Source organism: Vanellus vanellus, assembly GCF_965231255.1.
Source record: "Vanellus vanellus genome assembly, chromosome: 3".
Classification (NCBI taxonomy): Eukaryota; Metazoa; Chordata; class Aves; order Charadriiformes; family Charadriidae; genus Vanellus; species Vanellus vanellus.
The window spans coordinates 21,562,067-21,588,958 of NC_138907.1; the positions used below are offsets into that span (position 1 = coordinate 21,562,067).

General features: G+C 38.0%; 1 protein-coding gene across 2 annotated transcripts in view; it reads right to left on the reverse strand.

Annotated features, from left to right (window-relative positions):
• Positions 1–26,892, reverse strand: part of CNIH3 (cornichon family AMPA receptor auxiliary protein 3) — a gene marked incomplete at both ends in the record, with an annotated part of 56,450 nt that overhangs the window by 10,385 nt on the left and 19,173 nt on the right. Inside the window, 3 exons of one of the 2 annotated variants that reach the window (XM_082480472.1) lie at positions 1,648–1,760; positions 19,402–19,449; positions 22,414–22,482. In XM_082480472.1, the coding sequence (XP_082336598.1) occupies positions 1,648–1,760; positions 19,402–19,449; positions 22,414–22,482 (230 nt within the window). The remainder of the gene's footprint in view (positions 1–1,647; positions 1,761–19,401; positions 19,450–22,413; positions 22,483–26,892) is intronic. The other variant, XM_082480473.1, reaches the window with a different exon arrangement.

Below are 26,892 nucleotides of genomic sequence, written 5' to 3' on the forward strand. Positions count from 1 at the left end.
TGAAACAAGAGATCAGCAGCAAACTTTGCAAGTAAAAGTTCTCATAATAACTTTGCCTTCTACTCTTCCAATATTAGTCACATCCACTTACAATCTCTAATAACATTACAAATTCTTTTACAGAGACCACAGGTGAAACCTTGCTTCATTATCTTCATTGGAATTAAGATATTACACAGTATCTTCCCCGTGGTTTTGTGCAGAACTTTACACAATGAACCCAAACGTGTTTGTGGTTAAATGAGCAGAAATTATGGAGTAATTATAGCAAAGCATGTATAGAACCATGGAAATAAAGCCAATCAAAAGTTCTGTCCAAAGGTTGCTATCATTATTTAGAGTCTGACCATTTCCATCGTGGACATAAAATTTTTTGATTTAAAAAAAAAACCAACAAACTTTTAAAACCAGTATTACTGTCACACTTTGGTTGTTAACCCTTAGTAAAACAGCACCATAAAACATTTTTATTGCACCCAACCAATAGGGAGAAAAGCACTTGTAGCTTCTCTCCATTTAGCTTTGAGAACTATACTGGCACTCTAACAGCTGAATAATTCTGAATATCATATCACTATACATTACTACCAAGCTTTGGCAGAAAATAGCATAAAGAAGCTACTACTTTTTAGTTCCCAGTTGAGATAATGGTGTTGCCTTCTTTACAGAATTATTGTTCAAGCTACTTCACAACCAGAGCTGTCTGCTGCCATATGTATCTTTGTAACACAAAGAAACCCCGACAGACAAAAATCATCTGTGCTTTTGCAAACATTGTGGATATGCAAAACTAGCAAAGACTCCAGACTGACAACCACAAAAACTGATATCTCTTGGTTATCTTCAGAGGCAACAGAAGGCTGATCCTCCACTAGAATGCAGAGGAAGATGCAGCAACTGCCCTGCCTGTCCAGAAAACATTAAAGTCTCTCAACAGCAGGTCTTATGTGATCAACTCTGAAAGCCCTCTGGTGAATATAAACACACAGCAGAGATCCAGAGCGGAAACACTCCCCACTTTTTCATGTGGGCAGGGTGAAGACAACAGCTCTTCATCTACTGCAATCCCTACTCCAGGAGTGTCTAAGAGAGAAGTCTCTTGCAAGTTCTCTACCGTACAGCAAGAAGTAACTTACTTTATACTGCAAAAAAAAGCACAAAGCTGCCAAAGAAGATGAAAAGCAAAATAGTGTCAACCTGCCCAGTCCCTATTTCACAACTCCAATGGAAAGGTTTCCTTGCTAGGGCTGAATGAATAGGTCCAAGATCTTTCAGACATGAACTGCCTTACAACCCCCTATCTGTGAAGTATTTAGAACCTCACCGAGTTTCACCTTCAGATTCCAGCCTATTTAATTTCCAAGTTTTCCTTCAGTTGTGGTGAGGGCATCCTGACCCACTTCGGAATATTTATTTAAGTTAGTAACTGAAAGCCACATTTATATTATTATGTGCTTTCTTTACACATCCTAATTATTTACTTTTTCTCTGGAAATGTAAGTTTCAGCTGCTTATAGGCAAAATCTTCAAGGCAAAAGATATTCAGCCATACTCCTCTCACTGCACTTCATAGTTCATACAATCTGCATGTGTGCTGAGTTGGGAAACAAGGCTAACAAGCATTCAGCATATAAAAGATGAGCTTACCTCCAGAAGTGATAAAAAAGCAAAGGAACATTTAACCCCAGAGTGAGCCACTCTTGAGCGCACAAAAACATTATGCAGAAAAGACTATGGATAGAGTACTCCGGCAACACCAGCTAAAAAGAAAGGAACAGAAATAACAGATGTCAGTAAAACATCTCTTTGATTTTAGTCACCTAAGCAGTTCTTCAGAAAACAAACCATCTTTGCGAGCCTTCTTTGTGTCTGTGTCTGTCCCCAGACATACCTCAGTTGACAGACAGCTTGGCTATGAGCAATGAGCACAAGATGCAGTGCCAGGTTTGTCCAGGTTCTAACCACGACTGTACTCCAGGGGCTTGTTGAAAGGCACGGGACAAATGACTTACTGTCTTAGCCGGTGCTCCAGATTTCTGTCTACAAAATGTAGATTATATTACTGCCTCCCTCACAGAAGCATTGTGAGTCTAAATGAATGCCTATAAAAGAGTTCTTAAAGAACTAACTGTCATTACTGATGCATTCAGAAAGGAAATAATAAAGCTGTTACTGAAGCTTCACTTCTACATTGGAAAAATAAAATAAAAGGCTGCTTCTACCATTTTGATATGCTATATACACCCTAAAGAGATTAAATCCATTACCACATCAGCGTTGTGAGGTAAAACCCACTAAGACAGGAAACTCACTTTCTTGGTAAATCCACGGCTCCACATACTACTTGTTTCAGACCCAAGATTTTTTCTATTAAAAGAGAAAGTGAGTGGGCAGCTGGCAGAAGCAGAAATTTATGTGATGTTGATTCAGAGTAGTTATTTCTAAAGGCATTCTGCTTTTTTCACTGCTTTCCCATTTCTTAGCTGGCTTTCTTCTCTTGTTTGCTTCCAATGCCTTTTCTCAGAAATCTCTATTCCTTTTCTTCATTCAAGTCAGAGAAGAAATTAATTTCCAGCAGTACATACTTTTCAAAGCTAGACAACCCCATACGCAGTTCATCTGTAACCCTTCCTGCATTTTTGAGCTGCATCAACCAAAGTTCAATCACAAAAAGCATTTGGGGGGCTTCTTTTGACGTAAATTCATTTTCATTTGTCAAAAAACAGGGCTCACTTTAATTATTTAAAACAACGTAAAACTACTTGAAGTAGTTAACACATTTGGATATCTTTCTGTCTACGCCTTCAACTTAAACATTCTCAAAAGCTTATCTTATGTGGATGACAAATCATGATACAGTTACATAGTTCAGATTCCAGATGGCAGTTATTTATCACGGCTGGATTTTTTTTTTCATTTTTAGAATGTGATTTACAGCATGACTATAACCTTTCCCCAAAGAATGATTCATCTTTATCACAAATTGCAGACAAGAAAGGTCTTCATGATGTACGTCTACCCACTAAACATCACAACACTTAAAAGCATATTACATTCATTATCACATATTTGATTTCTGATTCCAACAGAATCCACAAACTTAGCAATAACACAACCCTGATGCCTGATCAGTGGGCTGGCTGGTAATAACAGGGAAGGAAACCCATGATGAAAATGTATGCAGAGCTTAAAAAACAAAACAAAACAAAAAATCTGCTGTGAAGCTAGAAAGGAAACACAGGAAATAGTGGACTCTCAGAAACAGACTCACTTTCCAGTCACAGTTGCTTGTGTAAATTAAATCTACCTATGCTCTTGAGAGAAAAAATTGGTTGTTTATGTCTCTTCACCCCTTTCTTGGAGTGATATTTGCCCATGGACATAAATAAAGGATCAGTGCTGATCATTGTTTCTGAAGGGAATTCACGCAAAGAAGCAAATAAAGTCCAGCTTGCAAAGCCAATTACAGTTTATATCCAGGCAATTTACCTATGAGACCAAATCTAAAAAGAGGGGAGAGAATTGAAATCATAAAGTGTAGAAAGGCGCTAACAGCAAGGCTTGTGAGGAAAAGTAAACTGAACAGCTGAATAACTAAATAACTAAAAAATAACACTGCCTCAGTTCTTGGCTGTAAGAATCATCCTGCAGTTTGACACAACGTCCCCTGAAACAAATGGAAACTTTCAATCAGCTTTAGCAAACACAGGATTCGGCTCCTGGAGAAAAGAAAGCTGGTTGAGAAACAAAAAACATTCAATCCTTATTCTTCCTGCCTAGGTAGCCAGCTGCAATAGCAACTTCTGTGATACAGATAGCTGTGCAATAAGAATTAAACTAAGGTCTTGAATTCATTTCTACGGGAGCATATGCAGCCGTCAGATGGTAAACATGTTAGGATACAAACAGCATACTTCTATTTTGAACCAGGAACACCCTGATTCAGATAATGACCACTGCTTTCTGACACAGTTCAAGATGAAGTCTCGAGATGGTTATGGAACACAGACTTGAAGGAGAAACTAGAAAAGCAGCACAATTCTTAAGGGCTGCAACTTGGTCACTTTGAGTCCCAAGCTAATGAATGGCATTACAAATTTTTCACCAGAGATTCTGCTGGCTGACATCTACCTGTGGAAAACCACATGAAAGACTGAAAACTAAGTCAGCTTCTAGACCAAAATGCTGCTAATCAGAAAGATCTTTTTCTATAATGTCAGCAAGGGAAAGAAACTAATATACCTTTCTAAGTTTTGCTCATGTATATTTAAGTAGATATTCATATTAGTAAATATTCAAAATCCTTATTCACAATCCATCGTTTGCATTTAAAATGCAAGATCTTATATTTATATATGTACACTCATATCATTACCATCTCACAATAGATATTCAGTACATCCTCATACAAAGTAGCACACATATACATGGACACGTAGATAGATTCTTCCCCTCTAAATCCCAAGAAAGTAAGGCAGCCTCTGCTGTGTGTAGACATCTAGGTTTGGCTGAACTAAAGCATGGGAAAACAAGCACTGAGGATAAGCACCTGTCAGCAGCTTCTTTGTGTTTATAGGAATACAAAGACCTCTGTAGATTGCAACTGCAGAAGGGCATCTCTTGGGAATCTCAGTCCTAAATAATTTTATTCAGTTTCCCATTTCCTAAATATATTCTGTTGTTCTTAGACAAAAGACAAACCCATCTTTTTCTGTCAGTGCCTTTCCTCCTTATTCCGTTTATTACATATGGATACCTCCTTCTCAAATGTAATTTTGTTTTTACAGAACATTATCTTTACATGGAATGTCTCATATTTTTGTCTCACCAGTGAACAGGACACATAAAATAGCTCACAGTAACTGAAACTGGGAAGATATTATGGCAGGAATAGTAATCGCCCTTCGTCAGTGCTATCCCATTCTCATGCTTAGAAAATCAACTGTAACAAGGGAATCAAACTGTTTTCCCAGTTGCTGTTAAGCCACTGAAACGTCAAGACCTCATGCTTCTGTTCACCACTTTGCTTAAGACCAATACTCCTGAGTGCTGCACAATAATAGTAATTCTCACCGAATTGCTGTTTCTTCCCCCAAAAGACTCCGAGTCTACATCAGTCTCCGTGTGTGCATGCCAGACTCCATACTGTAACCACAGATTTTACACCATACCCAGAAATTGCCAGCCATTACACACACTATCTCTCCCAGAATTTCTGAGAGTCTTCATTACACTGACAGAGGCTGAGACAATTTCCCCTCTTAATACCTGCCTTCTCCTCCCACAGATGGCAGGAAAAAACCTGAAGAGAAGCAGAGGTTGAATCTCCTTCATGTAGTAAGTTGCTCACTTTACAAACACACAAGAAACTGAAAACACCATGCATGTACTGAATCACTCCAGGGCCTCAAATTAGGCCTGATCGAAGTGCATGCTGCTTTATCACAGTGGTTAATGCTGCTGCACTTACTTCCACTAAAGGATGGATGCAGCTTGCCACAATGGTGCTCACTTTGCTGCTTTTTTCCACCATATCCCTTGCTAGAGCTGATTTTTTCCTCATTGGTAGCAGGGAAAGAGGGGATGAATATGTATCCAAGGTTTTCAGAACACAAGAGCTATTTTAATTACACTTTAAAGCCCATCCTAACAGAGCCTGCCAGAGCTAACCTGGATTACTGAGGAGTATCAGGTGCTGCATTAAAGACATTGCAAGACCAAAGGGAGACAATTATTTAATGACTCTGAAATTCTGCTAATTGAACGACATAAACCACAAACATCAGAAATGCAGTGCAAGCAAAATAAAAAAAAAAAGGCAGAAACACACAGAAAAACAGCAGTAGCATGTGCATTAGCCCAGACTGGGCACGTATGTGGTATGTTTCTACATTGAAACAAACAAATCGTATCCCTTTGCTTCTCCTGCTGCACAAACCAAAAAAGCAGAGTCAACTGAGTATAAGTTAAATACATAGCCCATATATCTTAACATTTGCAACAGTTTTAAACATACTGCTAGTATTGATCAAACACATGAAACACATTAAATTTACTGTTGAAATACAGGAAGGCTTCCCACTTAACATTTTCTAGTGTATCTTTCTAATCTACTTTAAATGATGTGAGTTATTTGGCTTCCAAAACCTCCTCTGAAAGGCTGCCCTAGAGCCCAATACAATGCTGTCACAGTAAATATACTAAGGTTTTCAGTCCAAATTTTCAGACTCAATTTCTTTCAGTTCTCCTCTGGAAATCCATGCTTCCTTGTGCCTCTACAAGCTCTGTTCTCTACTTGCTTATAGCAATTACTTTGAAATTCAGTTGCATAGTTAAAATTATTATAATACAAACCTATAACCTAAGCTTTTTAAGGAATTCAAATCCATGTTATGCAAACCTCTAGAAGTATGTAGCAGTTTGCTACGCAGATGTATGCAACTAGCTGAAAAGAAAACGTCTGGAAAATGGATTCCAGATCATCAGAAGAACAACCTGCAGCTGAAACTACTAAGTTCACATACACAGTTTTACATTTTATCTGGGGGAAAGCAATGGTGCACTCATGCAGGACTCAACATTATAGACAAAATGCAGAGCAGAAATAAAAGAAAGGATGTAACATCTGTGTTTTCACTCCTCCACCTTTCTGGATCACAATGAAGTGAAGCAGCACAAAGCCAATGACTTGTAAAGGAAGTTTCATTATTCTAATGCACTATTGGAATTTCTTTAAACAGTATTAAGTGGATGTGAACATAAGTCACTCCACAGTACAAATACCAGACAATGAAATGAATAACACAAAGAACCTAAATATCATTCTCACAAAGCATTCCATATCCATCTGTAACACAGTACCAGATCTAATATTAAAATACAGGATTTCTGGATGCTCTTTCCAACTCAGTTACTAAACACGCCTATATTTGGGCCTATTGTTTCACTTCTCATTGTCTCACTTTTGCCTTCTGCAACACAGGGATAATTGTATTTAAAATCGACAGACTCCACTGAAGCTAGTTTATGACTAGAATATTTAAGTTTTGTCATAATACAAACAATAAATTTAACAAGAGTGACAGAGGAAGATCAGGTCTTTGTGGGGCATCCTTCAAGAATATCTATAAATATTTCTGCACTGCAGAGACTATAGGAGGTCATAACAGCCAACAGGTAAAGAGGTTATGAAACGGATTTAAAAAAAGACTTCACTATGAGGCATGCAGGGCACCAGCACAATTCAAAAAGTGCTCTGTCCTTGGAAGGCATGTCGTTAAGGCAGATGTGCTGTGATCTTACAAGTGTATCTCCTCTGGTAACTGTTCTTTTCCACTCAGCAGGGATCAGGAGGTATCTTCACAACCTTTCTTTTTTTAACCTTAATTCAGAGCCAATAACAGAAGCTGGGTTAGCAACCCTGGAGTGCAAACTTCTCTAATTTTCACACCACCAACATGAAATAGGGTAACAAACACTTTCTTGCCCTACCTCACTATTGTGTTTCAGACACAACCAGCCAGGATACCCCGCAGCTGGGTTATTCCAAGAGCTCATGCCGTCTTTGTCTGCTCTCCCAGAACTGGTGAGAATGACAATTAGTACCACAGCTGTTCGTTAGGATCTCGAAAACCAGCCCCTCATTTCACAGGCAGGTCTATGAATGCAGAAATCTCAGTGATCATTAAAATGAAGTTCAGCCATCTGCACAGCACAGGAAGGGCCCTCAGGCCTTCTCCCAGGGGTCTTCCTAAGATTGACAGTTTCATAAATGCTGAAAACTAAGTGTTCACTAAAGGGCTGTTTCTGTATCTGGCGTGTAAAGACTGTCAGTCTGAGGAAGCAAATCTGGTACAGTGCAGACATGGTAAAGACAATCCCTGCCCTGATATTCTAACAGTTTTATTGCAAACATCAGCATCTAAATGCAATGTAGGACACAAATCCCAGCAGATACAATTTTCATCCAAATAACAGGTATGATGTAAAATCTTTGCACTCTATTTTTAGGTATTATATTGCTTTTTGTAATTGCATAGTGGCTTTATAGGGTCTGATCCTAACTCAAATCCACAATGAACATTCTGCAAAACACAACAGTGACTTTTGATTCAAACCCAATTTCTTTATTTTTATTAAAATGAAAATATTTACTTTATTGCATACCAAATTAGAGCAAATACAATCCATTAGCAAGTCAAATTTTGCCAATATCTTCAACACAGCTCAGAGGAACAGATGCATAAATTACATTACCCCAAGCAGCTGAGAAGTACACTGATCTCAGGAGCACATTACAGGCAACAGTTACTCATATACATTTTTGCTGCATCTTCAGCCTTACTCTACTGTTACTGTGATGTTCTGACACTGTAAGGACATATGTTTACATATCCTCCAGAACAGTACTGGAAGAAGCTAGATTGTAAGGCAAGAAGTCATCTATTACAGCGTGATACACTGTTTGCCACTTTGATTATTGAGTAAGCATTTAAAAGATGAGATTAACAGCAAAATACAGTTGGTTACGCTGAAAAAGTTTTATGCGTAAATGTCTTCATGAGTAATAATATTATGAATAACCACATGTATCTCCTTCCAAAGGATATTTCAAGTTCCATCAGGCATCGCACTGGCAAATCATACTTCCTCCCTGGAGTAAAAGGTGGGTAAGGACCAAACCGTCACTTGAGTCACAAGTTTGAACTCTTCTCTCTTGCAATAGTTTTATGAGTTTTCCCCTTACAATCTACCCCTGCTTTGAACACCTGTACAGACACAGCAGGATCTATCTTTTCATTATCCCTAGGTAAGCACACAGACATCCTTAGGTAATGATTGCTAAAAATAACAATTGTTATTTTCTAACTTTTGAAAAGTGCTGAATTCAGGAACTTGTAAATTTGACTAAAAACAGTGCTGGCACAATGCACATAATAAATGAGTGTCAGTAGCAAATTAATTGCCTGCCAGAAATACTATACTTCCTCTAAGTTCTCAAGTCCTATCTTAAGGACTTTCTTTCCAGATATGGTACCGTATACAAGGAAAGGACAAAAGGGATTATGTTCAGTATTTTTATTGCAATAGTAACACCTTTCTAGTAAATACAAACCCGATATATTTATGATAAAATAAAAAGTGTGAAGAAGAGATGCACTATCTCTAGTCAAGCAACATGTAAGGGATTATTTGTGCAGAAAGTATAAATACTACCACTTCTTTGGTCCCAAATTCTGTCAGTTCTGAAAAATAGCCACTGTGCCAATTTCCACTCTTTCTGATTAAATTAAAACTGTGGGGGTGCCCAAAAGACTAACTGAATAGGGCACACCCCCATTTTATCCCATTCCACACTTCACAGATAATAAATATAATAAAAGACTAGTCAGAAAAGACTTAAGAGGGGAGGAGAGAAGCTTTTAGATGATCTGTAGTGAATTTCCTATCAGGGTGCAAAAGATGAAAAGGCAGCTCAGCAACAAAGGTAATGAAGGCCTAAGTTTTGTCAATACTGCAAATTTATTGCAAGCTTCAGAGAAAATCATTATGTCCCTCATGTTTCCGAATGCAAGCAAAATTCTCTACTGAGTGTGAATCACTATCAATCTCCATCCTCCTTCAGGCAAGCCGCAGAAAACAATTAAATCAACACAGAGCTAATGAGAGTATATAATACTTCAGTCAAAAACATTTTACTTGCTTTTCTTGTATCCACACTTCCCCTGTCAAGCTACACTCTCTTTCACTCATACAACCTAAGGGCAGCCCCACTGTTTACGTGAACAGCAGATTTAAAATTTCCTCTCGTGCCTCTTTTGACTAACAAGAGACACTGTGCCAAAATTGTCTAAAAAGGATTCATCCATAGGTCAGCATTTCCAAAAACTAAAAATGGTGTACTAATACATTTTTGGCTAACTTCAAATTTTATCCTTCGAGTGTAAAGTTACTCACTCCTAATATAGAAATACCTTGTCAGAGACACTCTGAAGGGCAGAAGAAAGTTGGCTTTACCATCTAATAGCAGTTTAGCAGTATCTTTCAAACAAGTACTGAAATACACACTAGTTTTATGCCTCTCACATGCCCAGAGTCTAATGTACTTAAAGTCCTGGGTGACTTCAAACAAGAGAGAATTTAAATTTAGTTTTGTGAAAGATGTTGTAATTAAAGTCCAAGTCCTAACAGAATGCATACAGCATGGCAAGCTTACATTCTACAAAATCTGCAGATCTAATTAATGTTTTAGAAACAGCAATATCCTTTATTCCACGGCCTGCATGCAAACTCCAGAATTTCTTTGGAGACAGCTTAGGAGCTCATTATGTGTGCATATGTATAGCAGAGGGGTGTAGCTCATACTCACTATGATGTTGACAGAGATCTATCTCATCATATTGTCTATATTTACTAGTGTTTCTGTAGAGCAAGCATCACAAGTCTCTAAACATACAACACTAGATAATTTTACTCCCAACAGTCATCAATTGGACTACAGTAGTTTGAGTCTGACTCCAGACTGGGCTGTATTTGAACAGCTGCTGTAGAGATTAAAGACTAAATGCAATTATTAACTCAATGAACCATCAGAGCCCTCAAAAATAGCAAACAATTTTTAGCTTCAATTAAAAACAAAAGATTCAAATTATGCCTGCTAACAAGAAAACTAAGCAGCTCTCTGAAAACAAGATTTCTATCATCAAATCAGCTGCGCAACCTTTTCTTTCCTGTTGTGTAAATGTCTTGTGAGTGTAAACAAATGCTCTTCACATTTATTACCATGTGGGTTTTGTAGCACCTGGCGCAAGGCTTTATTCTTTACTTAAGTCTGTAAGCATTGCTGTAACACAAACACTAATGAAAACATAATAAAAACTGAGAGCCACGTCTTGCTGAAAGGAATCTCTGACTGAAGCACAACAGGGCCTTTAAAAGATAAAAGTATTCAACTAAGGAAATAAAAAAAGAATGCAAACTTCAAAGACTGGCAAAACATAAGACAGCAGAATAATCACCCAAATATCAAAAAAAAGCAAATTTGCTTGTGTATTATATTTTCTTCCAGAAAGAAGACAAATAGAACAGCTTGAAACCACCCTTTTGAATTTACTGAAGACACCTTTAAAATGCAGAGTCTTCATATGATAATGTTAATTCAGAATATCACTATAGTCCCAATAACAGATCATATGTTTAAACCTCTAAAAAAAAGGATTACCGAACAACTGTTTCATATTCATAGTGTTTATCAGGCCAGTCAATAGAAAGTTCAGATCTTGATAGAATTATCCGATGTGATCTGACCAAAAGGCATCCCGACTTCTTGGAAATATGTACCAGACACCTTCCTTCGTGACACATTCCTCTCCTAGCAATGGCCAAACCCAAAGGGAAGAAAATTATGATTTTCCAAGGAGTAAAGTATTACCAGCTCAAGTAAAGTGCTACGAAGGCATGTGCTTAGTTATCTAATAAAAACTTGAGTAGAATGAGGGGAAGAAATACAGAGTTTGACCTTTGTGGTGTCTTCTGAGTTTCACTGGGAATTTTTACACAAATTCAGACATATTTGGTCATAACCACCACCAATGCGCTACTCAGTTTTTATCTAAATGGTGTTTAAATTATTAGAACTTCAAATCCAAATCTAAGTCCAGGCCTATTCCACGTGGGTTTATTCTTGAATATCATCAGATTGCTCAGCTCAGAGCATAAACAGAGATTCCTCCAAGCTGTCAATGTCAAGGAGGGACCGAGAGTGCCCACAGAGGGCTATCACAGCTGCTTTTGTTGTAATTCAGTCTTAGAGATGAATGATAATCATGAATGTCAAACTGGATGCTGAACCCTTCCTAAATCCAAGGATGTTCAGAAAGCTTTTTGATATAAATCAACTCTGTTTCAAACCACTGGATTGTAGTGCAAAGACCGGGGATGGGGGGTGGGGGTGCATTTGAGGTAATAGAAAATTATTTTATAAATACATAGTATTTACCTAAATCATTTTATACACAGCAATACCTGCTTGGGTACAAGCTTCCGTATTGCACTAAGTGATAGGGAGACAAAGGATTGAATAACTGCCTGGGTACCTGCAGTATATTTTCCATACAGATAATTCTATATTCGGTCTTCAGAAGTTATCCACATTGTCTCTTGATTAGGGTTTATGCTCCCAGTCACTCAGTAGGAAGAGTGTCCTGACAGTTTTCCTGCTGCCCAGATGATTAGTCAAAACTCAGCAGTTTCATCATATTGATGAGGTATGAAAAGAGAGCATTAGATACAGCAAGAAATACAACATGTACTGAAAAACCAGTAAAAATGATGAATGCTTTGGTCTCTAATGAGAGTGGACAAAGTTCATGTGCTCCATCATTGTAACAATCACTGTTAATGGGAAAAATGTCACACGGTGCCATTTTTTGTTCTCTTTGTGATCTTTGTTACAGCAGCAGTTTATGAGAACTCTGGATACATCAGCCTCTTTGTCCAGCAAGGCAGAATAACACTTCTATTTCCACAGTCCAAAAATACCTTTTGACCAAACTAAAGAGTCTCTTTTTCTCTCAGATAAGACAAGCACCTAAACTTCAAAGACAAAATGTTGACTATCAGTTTGCAGATGCTGAATACAATGCGTAACACAAACCGGGTATGTATTTACCCTGCAGACTTATCCCTCTAGTGTGGCTACACTGCACCATTTTCCTCTTCTGTTATGTGTAAGTAAATGAGGAATTAAAACATCTTTCCTGAGGTTGTAAAAAATTTATACCACTACAAAACGTAAAACTATTCCTGCTGTTCTCAGTTCTGCAACAAACTGTCTTACTGCTCTAGTTTCTGCCTATGAGATTTTTCAATCCCAGGAAGCAAGTATGATTCCTTCTTAAATATGGATGGATACACACAACCTCAAAAATTCCTTGTGATTATACATCACATTTGCTAAATTTGCTTATATAACCTTACATTAAGCATTTTAATGAACCATGCTATAGGCTTACAGAAGTACTCTGCTAATGACTATCAGCCTGCAGACTGGCTAAAAGAATGTCACACAGCTATAAATCCCTAAATCCATGATGAAGCAATCAACTGACGTATCCAGAAACACACACTTAAAATCCATCACATTATCTCAGGCTTGCCTGAGTGACTATGAAGCAGAACAATGGAAGGAGTGATCACCATAATAACCAGCAAATTTATCAAGAAGAAAACGGTAAGATCAGTCAATTGAAATCAGCTGCTGTGACACCTGACACTCTTCAAAGAGGTATGTCCACTGTCTCTGCATGCAGAGGATAGTAGGAGCTACTGGTAGGTGAAGGTCTGGAACCTAACAAGGTCCAAGTACAAAAATTATTTCATATGGAAATTACTATAGTGCACATTGGTCAGTCCCCTTCATCCAAAATACGCAGGGAAAAAGAGCTAAATAAGGATAAACAAGTAAAGATAGGGCTACCTTTTAAAAATGCTGTTTTCGTGTAATATTTATCTACATGTAAAGTAGAAGAAACTCCATACTCAGAAAATACTGTTTTCATCTGCTATTAAAGGAAAGCTAAAAAGCTAACTTGTTCCCTATTAGCCAATCCAATGAGGTCAGTAATGTTTCACTGAACACATATCATGGGATTTTTTTTTTTTCAAGGTTTAAGTATGTGAATTCAACACTGACAAACAGGCATGACACAGACACAGGATTTCATACATGTAAGTAATTTTGACTTTTTCGTTTGTTTGTTTTTACAGAATATTTAAATATGAAAGCATACCAAACCAAAACTGTATGCAGCCAGTCAGGTGTCTGGAATTATATATTATGCTCAGTAGGTTTTACATTTTATTCACAGTATCTTAGTCTGAATAGAATTTCTGTAATTGCTCTTTAAGGTAACATTTGGTTTGGTTATTTACCAAAACATGTAAATACAGTAAAACTTATCTGTGATGTGTATTAAGGCATATAGTATGGAATATAAATTTAAAAGATACATTTATTTTGCAGTGTAGTAAAAACCAGAATTGAATCTGGTCAACACCAGAAATATTGAGTACAGAATAAATTTCCACCACTACTACTGCAGATCCAGCTCCACTGGAAACCACAGTGACAGAAGTACCAAAACAGACCAAGCATTGGCAAACCCCAACCTCCAAACTAAAATGTAAAAACTTGCTTCAAAAAACATTAGGTGAAGAGGTATCCCTGCCCGTGGCAGGGGGGTTGGAACTAGATGATCTTTAAAGTCCCTTCCAATCTAAACCATTCTATGATTCTAGATTTTTTTGTTGGTTTTTTTTTTTTTTTTTTTTCCAAACACCCCAGCTCCCGATTTACAGTCTACTGTTGCTATTGCTACTATTGGAGTGCTGAAGCGGCTACATTTGGTTATTCAAAAGTTGCCCCTGAAGGGTATTTTGTCTGTGTATTTTTTTGTATTTTTCAAGACAGTTCAAGTTCATCTGGAACATCTTTGAAACTAATGTCACCTTGCCTGTGGTTAGATTTCTTGCTGAATTTTCCCTCTTCCAATCATCCCTTCAGGACTTGAAAAAAACCAAACCAAAAACAAAAAAAAAAAAGGCAAACAAAAAAACCCCACACCAAATAAAAACAAGAAAAAGGATTGACCTCTGGTACAATATTTTCTTACACTTGCAGTTTTATGAATTTTATGCCTAACTTAACTAAAATGCTCCACTACAGTAGGAAAATGAGTAAAAGTCTGTCTTATCTACTTCAATTCCCTCACAGGTAAGTTCTGGTTACAGTTCTGCTGTTCATAAATCACTCTTACTTTAGCTTAATGGAGTTTAAAAACAAATATTTGCTGATAATTTGAGAAAGGTCACTTATATTGTTCAGCAGTGTTTGGCATGAGCAAACTGAAGTCTGAAATACATTCACTGAGCAGGAAGCAAGTTCAGTCAGCTCTCCTCCTTAGTAAGGATTTATCAAATTAATTCAAAAATTACGATGCATAACAGTTTAAATTCCTCAAAGGCAAAGGAATAATATTAAAGTGGTTGGTTAATGAAATAGACCATGTTTTAATCTAGGAAATTCCTAATTGTCCTTAGTGCTAAAGTAAGTAAATCCAACAGGAATCAATCAGGTAGGTATATTTCTTGAAATACAACTGCAATTACAATTATATAATATTGCTGTCATCATTAACTGAATATATTTTAATGGCCCCACCAAAATATTTGGAGGCCCCAGCCCTGGAAGTGTTCAAGGCCAGGTTGGATGGGGCTTTGAGCAACCTGGTCTAGTGGAAGGTGACCCTGCCCATGGCAGGGGGATTGGAACTATATGATATTTAAGGTCCCTTTCAACCTAAATCATTCTATGATTTAATCACAAAAATCATGGTAGACGTATATGGCACACCTCACCTTTCCCACTCCTCAGCAGGGCTAATGAGCCCGAGAAGCCTGTACTGCTGCATACTGTACTGCTTTCACTAGCTCAAGACAACTCATTCACAACTAGTTTGTGTACCTCTGTACAGCATTGCAGTATGTCACGTAATCATATCCTTAGAGTAACAAAGGCAATTTAGCAAAGAAGAGAACACAGATACAGACTCCACAGCATTCACCAATACTAGTGTGTCCTATGTGAATCATGTAACACTTGTATGACACACCAATTTCCACACAATGGAATATTCAGCAGTTTACAGTACACACATGAATACAAATCTATGCTATAAAGCCCTCAAAACACACCACTGAATAAAATGAGATGCCCATATCCTGAGAGAACTTCACTTTGTGCTGGCTTCAGAAATTAAGTCCTTCCTCTCATTTACTTCAGGATAGATTTGATGATGGCTATACAAATTTCATAGCTTCTTTATACATAATCAATCATTCTCCAGTAACTAGAAAACTTACACTGATCTAATTCTAATTCTATAGCACCATAAAAACATGGACCCATGTGTACACGCATGTACACATGCCAGCACCATATATATCTGCTTCACGTGATCCCTACTTGTTTTAATGATATAGAAACATTTTCCCCAAACCAAACATCAGAAAATGCCTGGCTGCAGAACAATTACATCCTCCATTCTATTTCAGAAAATGTAAATAAGTTAAACAGTATCTGGTGACATATCACACACCTGGTCATGGTTTGTTAATAATAATCTTCAAGTATTTTGGAGATAAAACTGAAAAATCAATCCCTAAGAAACTCTTTGCCCCCTAGGATCAGATTTATATCACATATTGTACGCCCATTTAATAACTCCCAAGAACCCCTTCTAAACCCAGCATATAATGAAACTGAACATATTTTTATAACCCACCTATAATCTCTTTAAAAAGCAGATTTACAGCAGATCTTAGTTCTAATGTCATAAATAGCAAGATACCACTCTTTTCAAAGCCCTTTAAAATAATTATCCGACTTCAAGACATAGGAAAACAGGTATGTTGTTGTTTCATAGAAACAGAAACAGACCTAAAGCCACACAATGTTATAATGAGGGATATATTTAATGCTTGTTGAAAACATCCTAACTGCTGTATCTATATAGCTGGCACTCAACTCTATACTGCGTATCCAGAATTTTCCCCAACAGTGAATCCTTTATACTATATCAGCTAAAGCTTTTTTCAGTGACTGTCAGATTTGAAGACTACCAATCTCTGTAGTTATTGCACCTTCCTCTTCTTGCTTATAATCTCTCAGTTAAAACAAATGTGTCCCCAAAGAACTTTGAAGAAGAGGTTGAATTAACAAACTGTTGAAATGAACCAGAAGCAAGCCAATCCCTTAAGAATACAGTCTGTAATTAGCAAAAATGCTCCATTTTGCTGTTCACAGTGAGGCTTAGGCTCAATAAAAATGAAACACTAATATAGGCATGGCATTCCCATGGAGCTCACATATATTAATACATTACCACTCACCAGTTGCTTTACATCAAATAAACTGAAACACAGCTTGAAATTGGCTGGCTGCCATTTGATAAAATGGAAAGCTATTGGTGATAAGTATTTTCTCCCATTTTCATATCCCTAGTGTCATAAACAGGCTAAGTACGTAAATGTGGTTCCTAACAGTCACATGCTCATAATGGTGCCAAACAGATATGACTCAGGTTCTGACTGATAAGAGAAAGACACTCCCCATCCAGAGATTCTGCATGGAGTCACAGTTACACCTTTAGATCACCGATAATCCCTAACACTGGATTTCCCAAAACCTCTAAGGATGAGACCATCAATTTCATAAAACCATATCTGAATTTAGTTCTTAGCTTGATTAGGATGCAGTCAGCAGTTCATACTTCAGAGATGACCTTTTTAAGCAAAAATGCACAATAATTTAGGTGGATCCATTACTACTCTGAGGAAGGCAATTTATAGAAATGAATACATAGAATATGACCCAGGGAACTACAGACCAGTTAGTCTCACCTCTGTCCCTGGGAAAGTAATGGAGCGACTTATTCTGGATGTCATCTCCAAACACATTGAGGAACAGGAAGTTATTGGAAGTGGTCAACATGGATTTACCAAGGGTAAATCGTGTTTGACCAATCTGATAGCTTTCTATGATGTTATAACTGGTTGGCTGGACGAGGGGAGAGTCGTAGATGTCATCTACCTTGACTTTAGCAAGGCTTTTGACACTGTCTCCCATGACATCCTCATTAGGAAGCTGAGGAAGTATGGGCTAGATGAGGTGACAGTGAGGTGGATTGAGAGTTGGCTGCGGAACAGAACTCAGTGGGTTTTGTTCAGCGGCACAGAGTCTAGTTGGAGGCCTGTAACCAGTGGTGTCCCCCAGGGGTCAATACTTGGTCCAATTTTGTTTAATATATTCATTAATGACCTGGATGAGGGGACAGAATGTATCCTCAGCAAGTTCGCTGATGATACCAAACTGGGTGGGGTGGCTGACACCCCAGAGGGCCGTGCTGCCATCCAGCATGACCTGGACAGGCTGGAGAGCTGGGCAGAGAAGAATCTAATGAGGTTCAACAAAAGCAAGTGCAGGGTCCTGCACCTGGGGAGGAAGAATGCTAGGCACCAGTATAGGTTAGGGGCGGACCTGCTGGGAAGTAGCTCTGAGGAGAAGGATCTGGGGGTCGTGGTAGACAGTAAATTATCCATGGCCCAGCAATGTGCCCTTGTTGCCAAAAAGGCCAATGGAATCCTGGGCTCCATAGGGAAGAGTGGGGCCAGTAGGTCGAAGGAGGTCATCCTCCCCCTCTACTCTGCACTGGTGAGGCCACAACTGGAATACTGTGTCCAGTTTTGGGCTCCCCAGTTCAAGAGGGACAGGGAACTGCTGGAGCAAGTCCAGCGAAGGGCAACTAAGATGATTAAGGGCTTGGAGCATCTCCCTTATGAGGAAAGGCTGAGAGAGCTGGGACTCTTTAACCTGGAGAAGAGAAGGCTGAGGGGAGACCTTATTATGGCATACAAGTATCTAAAGGGTGGGTTGAAGGAGGATGGAGCCAGGCTCTTTTCAATGGTTACCAGTGACAGGACGAGGGGTAATGGGCACAAGTTAGAACACAGGAAGTTCCGTTCAAATACACGGAAACACGTCTTTACAGTGAGGGTGACAGAGCACTGGCACAGGCTGCCAAGGGAGGTTGTGGAGTCCCCTTCTCTGGAGATTTTCAAGACCCGCCTGGATGCAGTCCTGAGTAATGTGCTCTAGGTAATCCTGCTTTAGCAGGGGAGTTGGACTAGATGATCTCTAGAGGTCCCTTCCAACTCTGAAAACTCCGTGATTCCGTGAATAAAATAGTTTGGAACTATGATTTTTTTCACTTCAATAGGACAGAGTCAGGAGAACAATGAGTGTTTATGAAAACCCTCTTTCAAGCTACAGATAAGTAACCCATGAATGTATCAATCCTACAATTTATTAGCTCCTTCAAATCCCTCAGAAACTGAGGCACTCAGCATCTCTCTCGTGCCAAGTTAAAATAAATACTATATCAACCTTTCTATTCACCCAATTAAAAAACTTAAACATTAAATATGTAGCTAATAAAATATTTAGTTATCAAATAGTAAGCCACTGTTCAAAAAAAGGTATTTCTAAAGCCTGTACTACAAAAATATCATCAGTTGATAGGGCTTTATAGCTTTTTTATAGGTGCTTTTATAAGCACCTCAAGCTGCAACTGCAAAACGATTCACTGCCTTCAAAAAGCATGTTCCAAAATGAATGGGCTGATGTTCTGAAGTTTCAGTTCTTTTCCAGAAATTCTCTATTATGTTAACCTTTTATAATTTGTCTTACTCTGTCCTTTCAAGGTCACCACAACTTCCACAAATTGCCACTGGATGGCTTTAATTCTCATAAACTTTACAAATCCGAGGCTAGTTTATGCTTACCTTTCGCAGGAGGAAGCAAATACGCTCAATATTTCTCAGCCGCTCTCTCTGTCAAGAAAAAGTGGGGAAAAGGGAGGAGATTAACTGGTGTTATAAATTAAAGACAATATATTACAATTACAATGATTAATGGATGCAGAGAAGCAACACACATTATCTGAAACAACAATATTCACTTCTTACTTACTGCTTGCAAGCCAAATGATTTACCCATTTCAAAGTCCCAATAAGTTATTTTTTCATCTTTTACCAGGTGTAAGAATATAAACTGGGCATTCAAGTTTGTGTTCGCCTTGAGCCAGAGGCTGCAACTTCTTTCTAAGTCAGCATTTATAGTTCTATCCAATGGTGCCAATCTATACCACAGAGACTTGGTCTTGCATTTTCAGGTACCCAACCTCTGGCTTCAAGATAATTCTGGATAGGAAAAACAATTACGAAGTTGGTATGTCAGCCCTTCCTTTATCACTAAGATGGCGCCTGAGCAACATCCAACATGAGAATTTAACCCATTAGTAAACATTATCTGAAATGTCCTAGAAATGCCACTTGAAACAACAGATGCATTCATAAATACTGAAAGTGATTGTAATTAAGTACTGTGACTCAAGAGATGCTCTAAGCTCAATTCACAGAAAGAAGACAAGTCGAAGACAGGTTTTCTTTTAAATGGCTTATAATGAGAAATTCACTAGTAAAATCAGATTTCACTCTGCGTAACCCCATCACTGGAGTTACAGTGAAAGATTCTAACTGATGATTACACTGCAGAAGGCAGGGTGGTTTTGTTGTCATCAGAAGACTATCTGGTAATATTTTCATTTAGACATGGGAAAAAATATTCTGAACAATGACTTTTTTTAAACAGGTCATGTAATATACAAATGTGAGAAGCCATCTAAGCTCCCTAAGCTTTTTGGTTTTCAAATGTTTTAAATTTGCTCCAGGTTTGAGTTTTATTTCTATTCTCCAAAGAAATGTCTCTTTTCCTTTCCCATACCCAGGTTTAAGCCTTTTTTTTTTTTTTTAAAAAAAAAGTATCATTTTAGAAAGACAATGAGACAGTGGCGGCTTGATAGGCACCAGACAAATACTGTGCCTCTCTCTGGTGTCTGATCTAAAAGAGATTCAGAAATTTTACACTCACAGTTGCGAACATGTGAATGGACGTGTGTGGATGTGCCTGTGAAGCTGCAGAAAGCTTTATTGCCTTTAGTAGGAAGTAAGTGGAGAGGGAAAGATAATCCTCTCAATTTCCTTTAGAAGACAGATGTGTAACTGCAGCTGGCCTTGGAGAAGTAGGATGTCTGTCTTCAAACTGTAGGTAATAGAGTGTGAACCAGGAAGTTTGAATTGAATTCTCAGTACTGTCATTGTTTTTGCCTCTGACCTCTCCTTAATTCAGCTTTCTCTTGTCAAAAAGGCTCTACCCTCTGTCATGAAAATGTTGTGGAAGATACATGAGTAAACATCAGACATTCTTATAGTGTAATAAAGAAAACTATCCCACCAAATAAATGGAATATTGGCACAAGCAACTATGCATAGGGAAAAAGGAAAATACACTTGACCAAAGATGTAAGGAACGAGAAATACCTGCTAAAAATCTTCCTTTTATGTCACTATAAAATGCATCAACATGTATACTGTGCAGAAGAAAGCAATCTGAGAATATTGCTTCAGTTATCACAGAAAGTTTCATAGAAGAGAGTCAAATCTGTCAACTGATCATAGAATACTTTGCTGTGTTTTACTGGAAACTCTACGATTAACTTTTTGATCACACCACTAATATGACTGAAACGGGGACTTATTAACTTTTTTTTATCCTGGAGACCAATTCCATTACCATTTTAAAATAAGAGGCAATTCTTTCCATGGAGCATCTTACAAGTTTTAGGAAGATAACAAATTACTGGAATTTGGTACATATAAATACACATTTCTCATGTGCAGTTCTCAAGATGGGAAATAAAAACAGATAAAGTGAAGTCAAAATCAGATTACTTCCAGTAAATTCAAAACCAGATTACTTCCATTCAAGTCCTCTATAGGATTTCTTCACATAATTTTTCTTCTGTTTTCATTCTTTGCTTAGCTGTTACTGAACAGTAAACGAGTCGTCTTATTCGAACATTCACATAAAGATTATGCTTAAAATTATTAGCGGTCTAAGCAGTCCTGCAAATCCTCTGCAGAGTTACGAAACAAGGTTAAATGGCAAAGTACTAGCTACTGAATCCGGTTATCATTTGTAGGCAAATTCAATAACTTAATACTCTGCAGAGATCAAATTCAGCAGCTGTCATAATCATTGTAATTCCCAGTGAGGTGTCAGGGAGCCAAGTTCTGCTCCCAGTTCCGGTGGTACAAATCTGATGCATGTTTAACTGTAGTCAGCTAAATCACCCTAGATTACAGTTTTAATTAACAGAGGAATTTTCATATGCTTAAATCTGGGTTGCATTTTGGTTCATTAGGTAAAACTGAGTGTACAGTCCCAGGGTGATATTTAACCTTTTCTACAGCAGGTGCAGCAGAATATGTTATTTACTTTTAAAGCACAGGAGACTTTAGAGCCCTACCATGGGACAGAGAGGTCTAGAAATGCACCTCTTATTGAATCCCTTCAAGCTTTTGACTCATTGATACAAACCGTATGGGAGAAGGTGGTCACCCCACGCTTGAACACAGAGAAAGCAAATGAATTCAAAAAGGAAAACTTGTGCCACAGAATGAAAAGATAAAAAGAAAGCATTAGCATCACATCATATATCCTTCAGTTTTTGAATTTCCAAATTATTTTCCTGCCTCCTTCAGCAAAAAGGAAAGCTATTAGCACAGAGTTGCCATCTGGCTTCCCAAGACTGGCCCAATAAATCAAATTTCCAATCTACAGTTGGCTTCACAACAGACTCTACATTCATTTCCACACTCAGACTTTCACTGACAGCTTAGTGTATCTCCCTTTCTTTTGTAGCTGTTGCTTAGTAAGCCACTGGTTGTACTCACTGCGTGGACTGGGTTACACTGATCTATTGGGCTTTTGAAGTCTGTCCGAAGTTCATCAAAGGCGATTATCTGAAAAAAAAATTTTTTCAAATGTTGTAATGAATGCTCATTCAAATACTTATTTTTCCTTTAGGGACTAGTGAGATGCATTGCCTGCCTTTCTCCCTTTCCAGAGAAAAAATGGGAAACTAGCTTCCCCAACACTAACTAGTTAAAAAAAAACATGGGATACTCCTACATATGATGCCTAGAATCCATTAATCTGTCACTCTGTAAAATCACATCTATAGCCTTTTCAGCATTGTTGCTTTCCAGATTTCCTCCCTCATATCAGCTAGAATTCTTTTCTCAAACTTCCAAATGACATAAAATTATTTCAGAAATGAATACATCTAGAGACTTGACAAAAAAAAGTCATTAGCTGCCTAAAACACAGATGTATCAGATATGCTATTCCAGGTTTAATATGAACACAACAGCCCCTTTTTATTAGTTGTTAAACCTACTTCAGATATCAATTCTGAATTAGTATCAGCTTAATAAGCAGGAGCAGAAATCCTGAGAATGGCCTACCCGTGATTCATATAATAACCTGGTGAGAGGCTTGAGAAGAAAACCTAGAGACACAGTCCACAAATCTAAGCACTACTCCGCATCTCACTCTAATGCCGCATCCATCACACTGAAGCACATTTAAAATCAAGAGTGTTGCATTTTACGAGAGCACTCTACAGAATTCAATTTATTCAACTATGACAAGTCAAAGTGCCAGAATAAACCACAAAGGGAACTATAAAACATGATTATAAGTGAAGGATTTCTCCCCATGGATGCAGTCTCTCTCTAAGTTAGGAACCAGATCTGCAACAGATGTTTAGATTAAAGTAATAGCACAAATAACAGAAACTGTGAGAGGGACAGAGTACAGTTGTGAAGAATAAGGCTTAGGACACCTCTATATTTAATATTTCTTGAACAGATCTTCATATTCTCAAACTGGGCCAAGTGTTAAGAGGGTAACAACCACATGAGTCATGCATTTCTGTTTGTAACTGAGTATCAACATCGGCACTGACAGCATTGACAGAAAGGGGGAAGGATGGCCCTGTAACAGGTAAGTGAGCTGCCTCTGTTCATAGCTGTGCCACTGATTTACTCTGGGATCCTGTGCATCTCCCTTAAATTCTCTTTGGCTCACTGCAGTGGTACTTACAGATGTAGCTTTAAGATAAAAAAATGTTGAGTGACAACTGTTTTTAATAATGCAACAGCTTTTCTTCTGTTGTAAATGCAGAGATAAGCTGAAATTTCCTTGGGAAAAAAAAAAAAAAAAAGAGTGAATGTGCTGTGCTCTTCCTTTTGGTAGTCAGTAACAGCAACCAGGAGTTTGATAATGATGAACTGACAGCCAGTACAAGATTCAGCTCATTTTGTAAGGAAATGGTCTGAGACAACACCACGAGGAACCCAAATACTGGAATCATAAGATGGACCCCTTTCTAGAAGTCCAGGAAAGCCTCTAAAGATTCACTGAACACAGAGAAAGGATGATAACCCTGAAGTGTGTTTAGATGAAGAACTAGGTTGCTCTGAAAAACAGAGCCATTAAGGCAGGGGTCTGTTGAGCTAGCCTTAACTAGTGCAGCTGTCTTGAAGAAATCCTAAATAACAGTTTGGATTCCCTCATTTTTTGCTTGGTTTGGGGTGTTTTTTTTGTTTGTTTGGGGTTTTTTGTTTTGTTTTGTTTTTTACCAGTATTCCCAACTTTGTGGTCTAAACCCTACTCTTTATCTGCCAGCATGCAATTTATTTTATGTTATGCATGCATTATATCTAAATGCATTGAAACAAATCTGACACTATGAAGTACATCGTTTTCATGGAACCAGTAAGTGTAAATACAATAGTCTCAGAAACAAACCTTTTGAGATGCCTGCAAATTATGACAATGTTAAGAGACAATCCTGCTACACCTGCAAGAAACAGACTGAGGTCTGGTATCAAGCACACAGGATTGGAGGAAAGTTTCTTCAGTAAAAGTTTTGGTGTCTTTCTGGAAGGAGGCTAACAGAAACAAAATATTAAGAATTGAGGAGGATTTATTTCATAAAATTTCCATAATAGTTTACATTTTGTTAAATCCACAAGAACAGAAATCCAGGGATAATGTGAAGATATCTATTTTAATTTATAAAAAAGCACTTTCCTGTTTCTCAGTCACAGTGAAAAGCTTGAAAGTGTAACGTTAGGCAGGCTCACAATTAGAAGGAATATAAAGAAACTCTCAAAGCGGAGGGAGGAGGCATTTCTTTTTGTGGTGGTTTGGTTTTTTTTTAATCTCACAGTGCTGTGTGTCCTAATTGTAAAACTGCAAAATGAGAAACAATGGAAACATCTTAAGATTGGCAGTTGCTCACAATACACTATGTAACTGTGCAACAAATTATTTTGCATTACTGAAAATAAGAATAAGGGTAGGTTGTGCTGCAGTGTGGTTTAAATAATTAATTAGGAAACATCTTCCTCTTTCAATTGTAACTAGCCTTGTGTAGCAGTTTAATGCCCTAGGGCATGTGCGGCCAGAGTTGCCATTTTTCCCTACAAAAACCAATTAACTAACTACTTGCCTTCATTAAGTATTTCACAATACACAGGAGGTGCAGTGTTCTGGCCGTCCTCCAGAGAAACAAGCTTCTGCCCATTTACATTTTAGCTGGATGCAGTAGAGCTACCTGCTTCCCATACATCAGCCGATCAGAGTTGCTGAACGCTCTGGGACAGCATCTAGGTATGCTCAAGGTCTGTTTCACCTCCGAAATTGCCACACTTACCAGCAGCTCGACAGAGTAGTTCATTTGAAGGCAAACAATGCAACAGATCCATTCAGGGCACTTCACCATGTGAACTGCCATCATTTCACCTTTGCAAATGAATGTATTTTATAAACTGTTCAATATCTTTTAGTTATCCAATCTAATTTGATCCAGGGTGGCAATTAAGACTAAAACATACATACACATGGACATCAGTGACACCATCTCTCCAAAGGCCACACAATAAACAGACTGTTCCAAAGAAAAATGACTAGCCTCTAGTCACAAAGCTGAACAGATAGCTAAGCCAACAGCATTCTGGAAACGTGTGCCAGGGTCTGATCTTACACAGAGGAGAAATTTATTTCTATTGGTAAATATTAATGTTGTAAACAACTTCACAGAAAGAGAATAAGGACCATTTGATATTTATTTAGGAACTCCAAGAAAACAAAACAAAACAAGTTATCTGTTTATTTGCAAAGATATATCAGGGAAAAAAAAAAGTGTATTTAGCAACAATTTTTATCATTACTGAGAAAGGGGCCAGGGATTGAATAGGCAATGGATATTGAACTACCTTCTGACTTGGAGAATTTTCCCTGTGATTCCACATTGCAAAACACTGCAGGAAATTTGTTCTGCCACCGCCCTAGCTGTGCTTTTTTTCCTGTTGATAGAAGTGTACTTGTGGGTGTTATCCACCTAATAAAACTAAAGGTTTATAAAAAAACTGGTTGCATTCTCTGGTGATTCACACCATCTGCAAATCTAACTCCAAGTGTAAGTCAGCAAAGAGTTTGCCCCAGTTTAAACACATACTGAACAGATGAGATTGTGATGACAACGTATTTTTCAGAATGGCTACAATTGCAATGATATTTATAAAATTTGTTTTCATTACCCGCACTCTTTGTGCTCATCTCCAGACAATAAGAGCTTTGAATAATGAAGTATTCACATAAGATTGAACTTGAATTTTGTTTTCTTATGCTTATACACCCATTGAACTGAAAATAAGTAGGAATGAATTATGATACCTCATTTTTAGGGAAGATACTTTTTTTTCCTTAATCACTGAGCTCTTACAAAAATATATTTTAATTGAGAATGTGATGTTTTAGGGTGGCAGTGGAGTTGGTGTGGGTGTGAATTCAGTGACAGCAAAGAAGTTGGATATTATTGCTTATTGGCATCTCAGAAAAGTTAAGATAAAACAGAACTTGATGACAACCACGCTAACCATGGAACAGAACAGTAACACTGAACATATGTTTCCTTGCCACCACCCTGTCAATGTACCACAATCCGATCTCGAAGAAACTGTCTTTAATGGTTCATTTAAACAATTTCTCTACCCCACCACTCTCATACAGAGCTTTCACAGCACCCATACTGCCAGTTCATAGGCTGCCTGCAAGTCAGCATGTGGACAGAAGGTGGACAGGTTTAGGAGCATGCTGTGCTCCTAATCTTCATGCCTGCCCATCAACTGCTGTACAGACATACTTACTGTGTTTGTGAAATAGTGCTGAACATTTATCATGTTGGAGCCATGTTGATGCAAGCTGGGTGAGTTACTTTGTTGGATTTTGTTGAGGAGAAGCAGAAACAGACAAAACACGATAAACAGTCAGGTAAGAATGCAAAAGGCCCTGAAATTGAA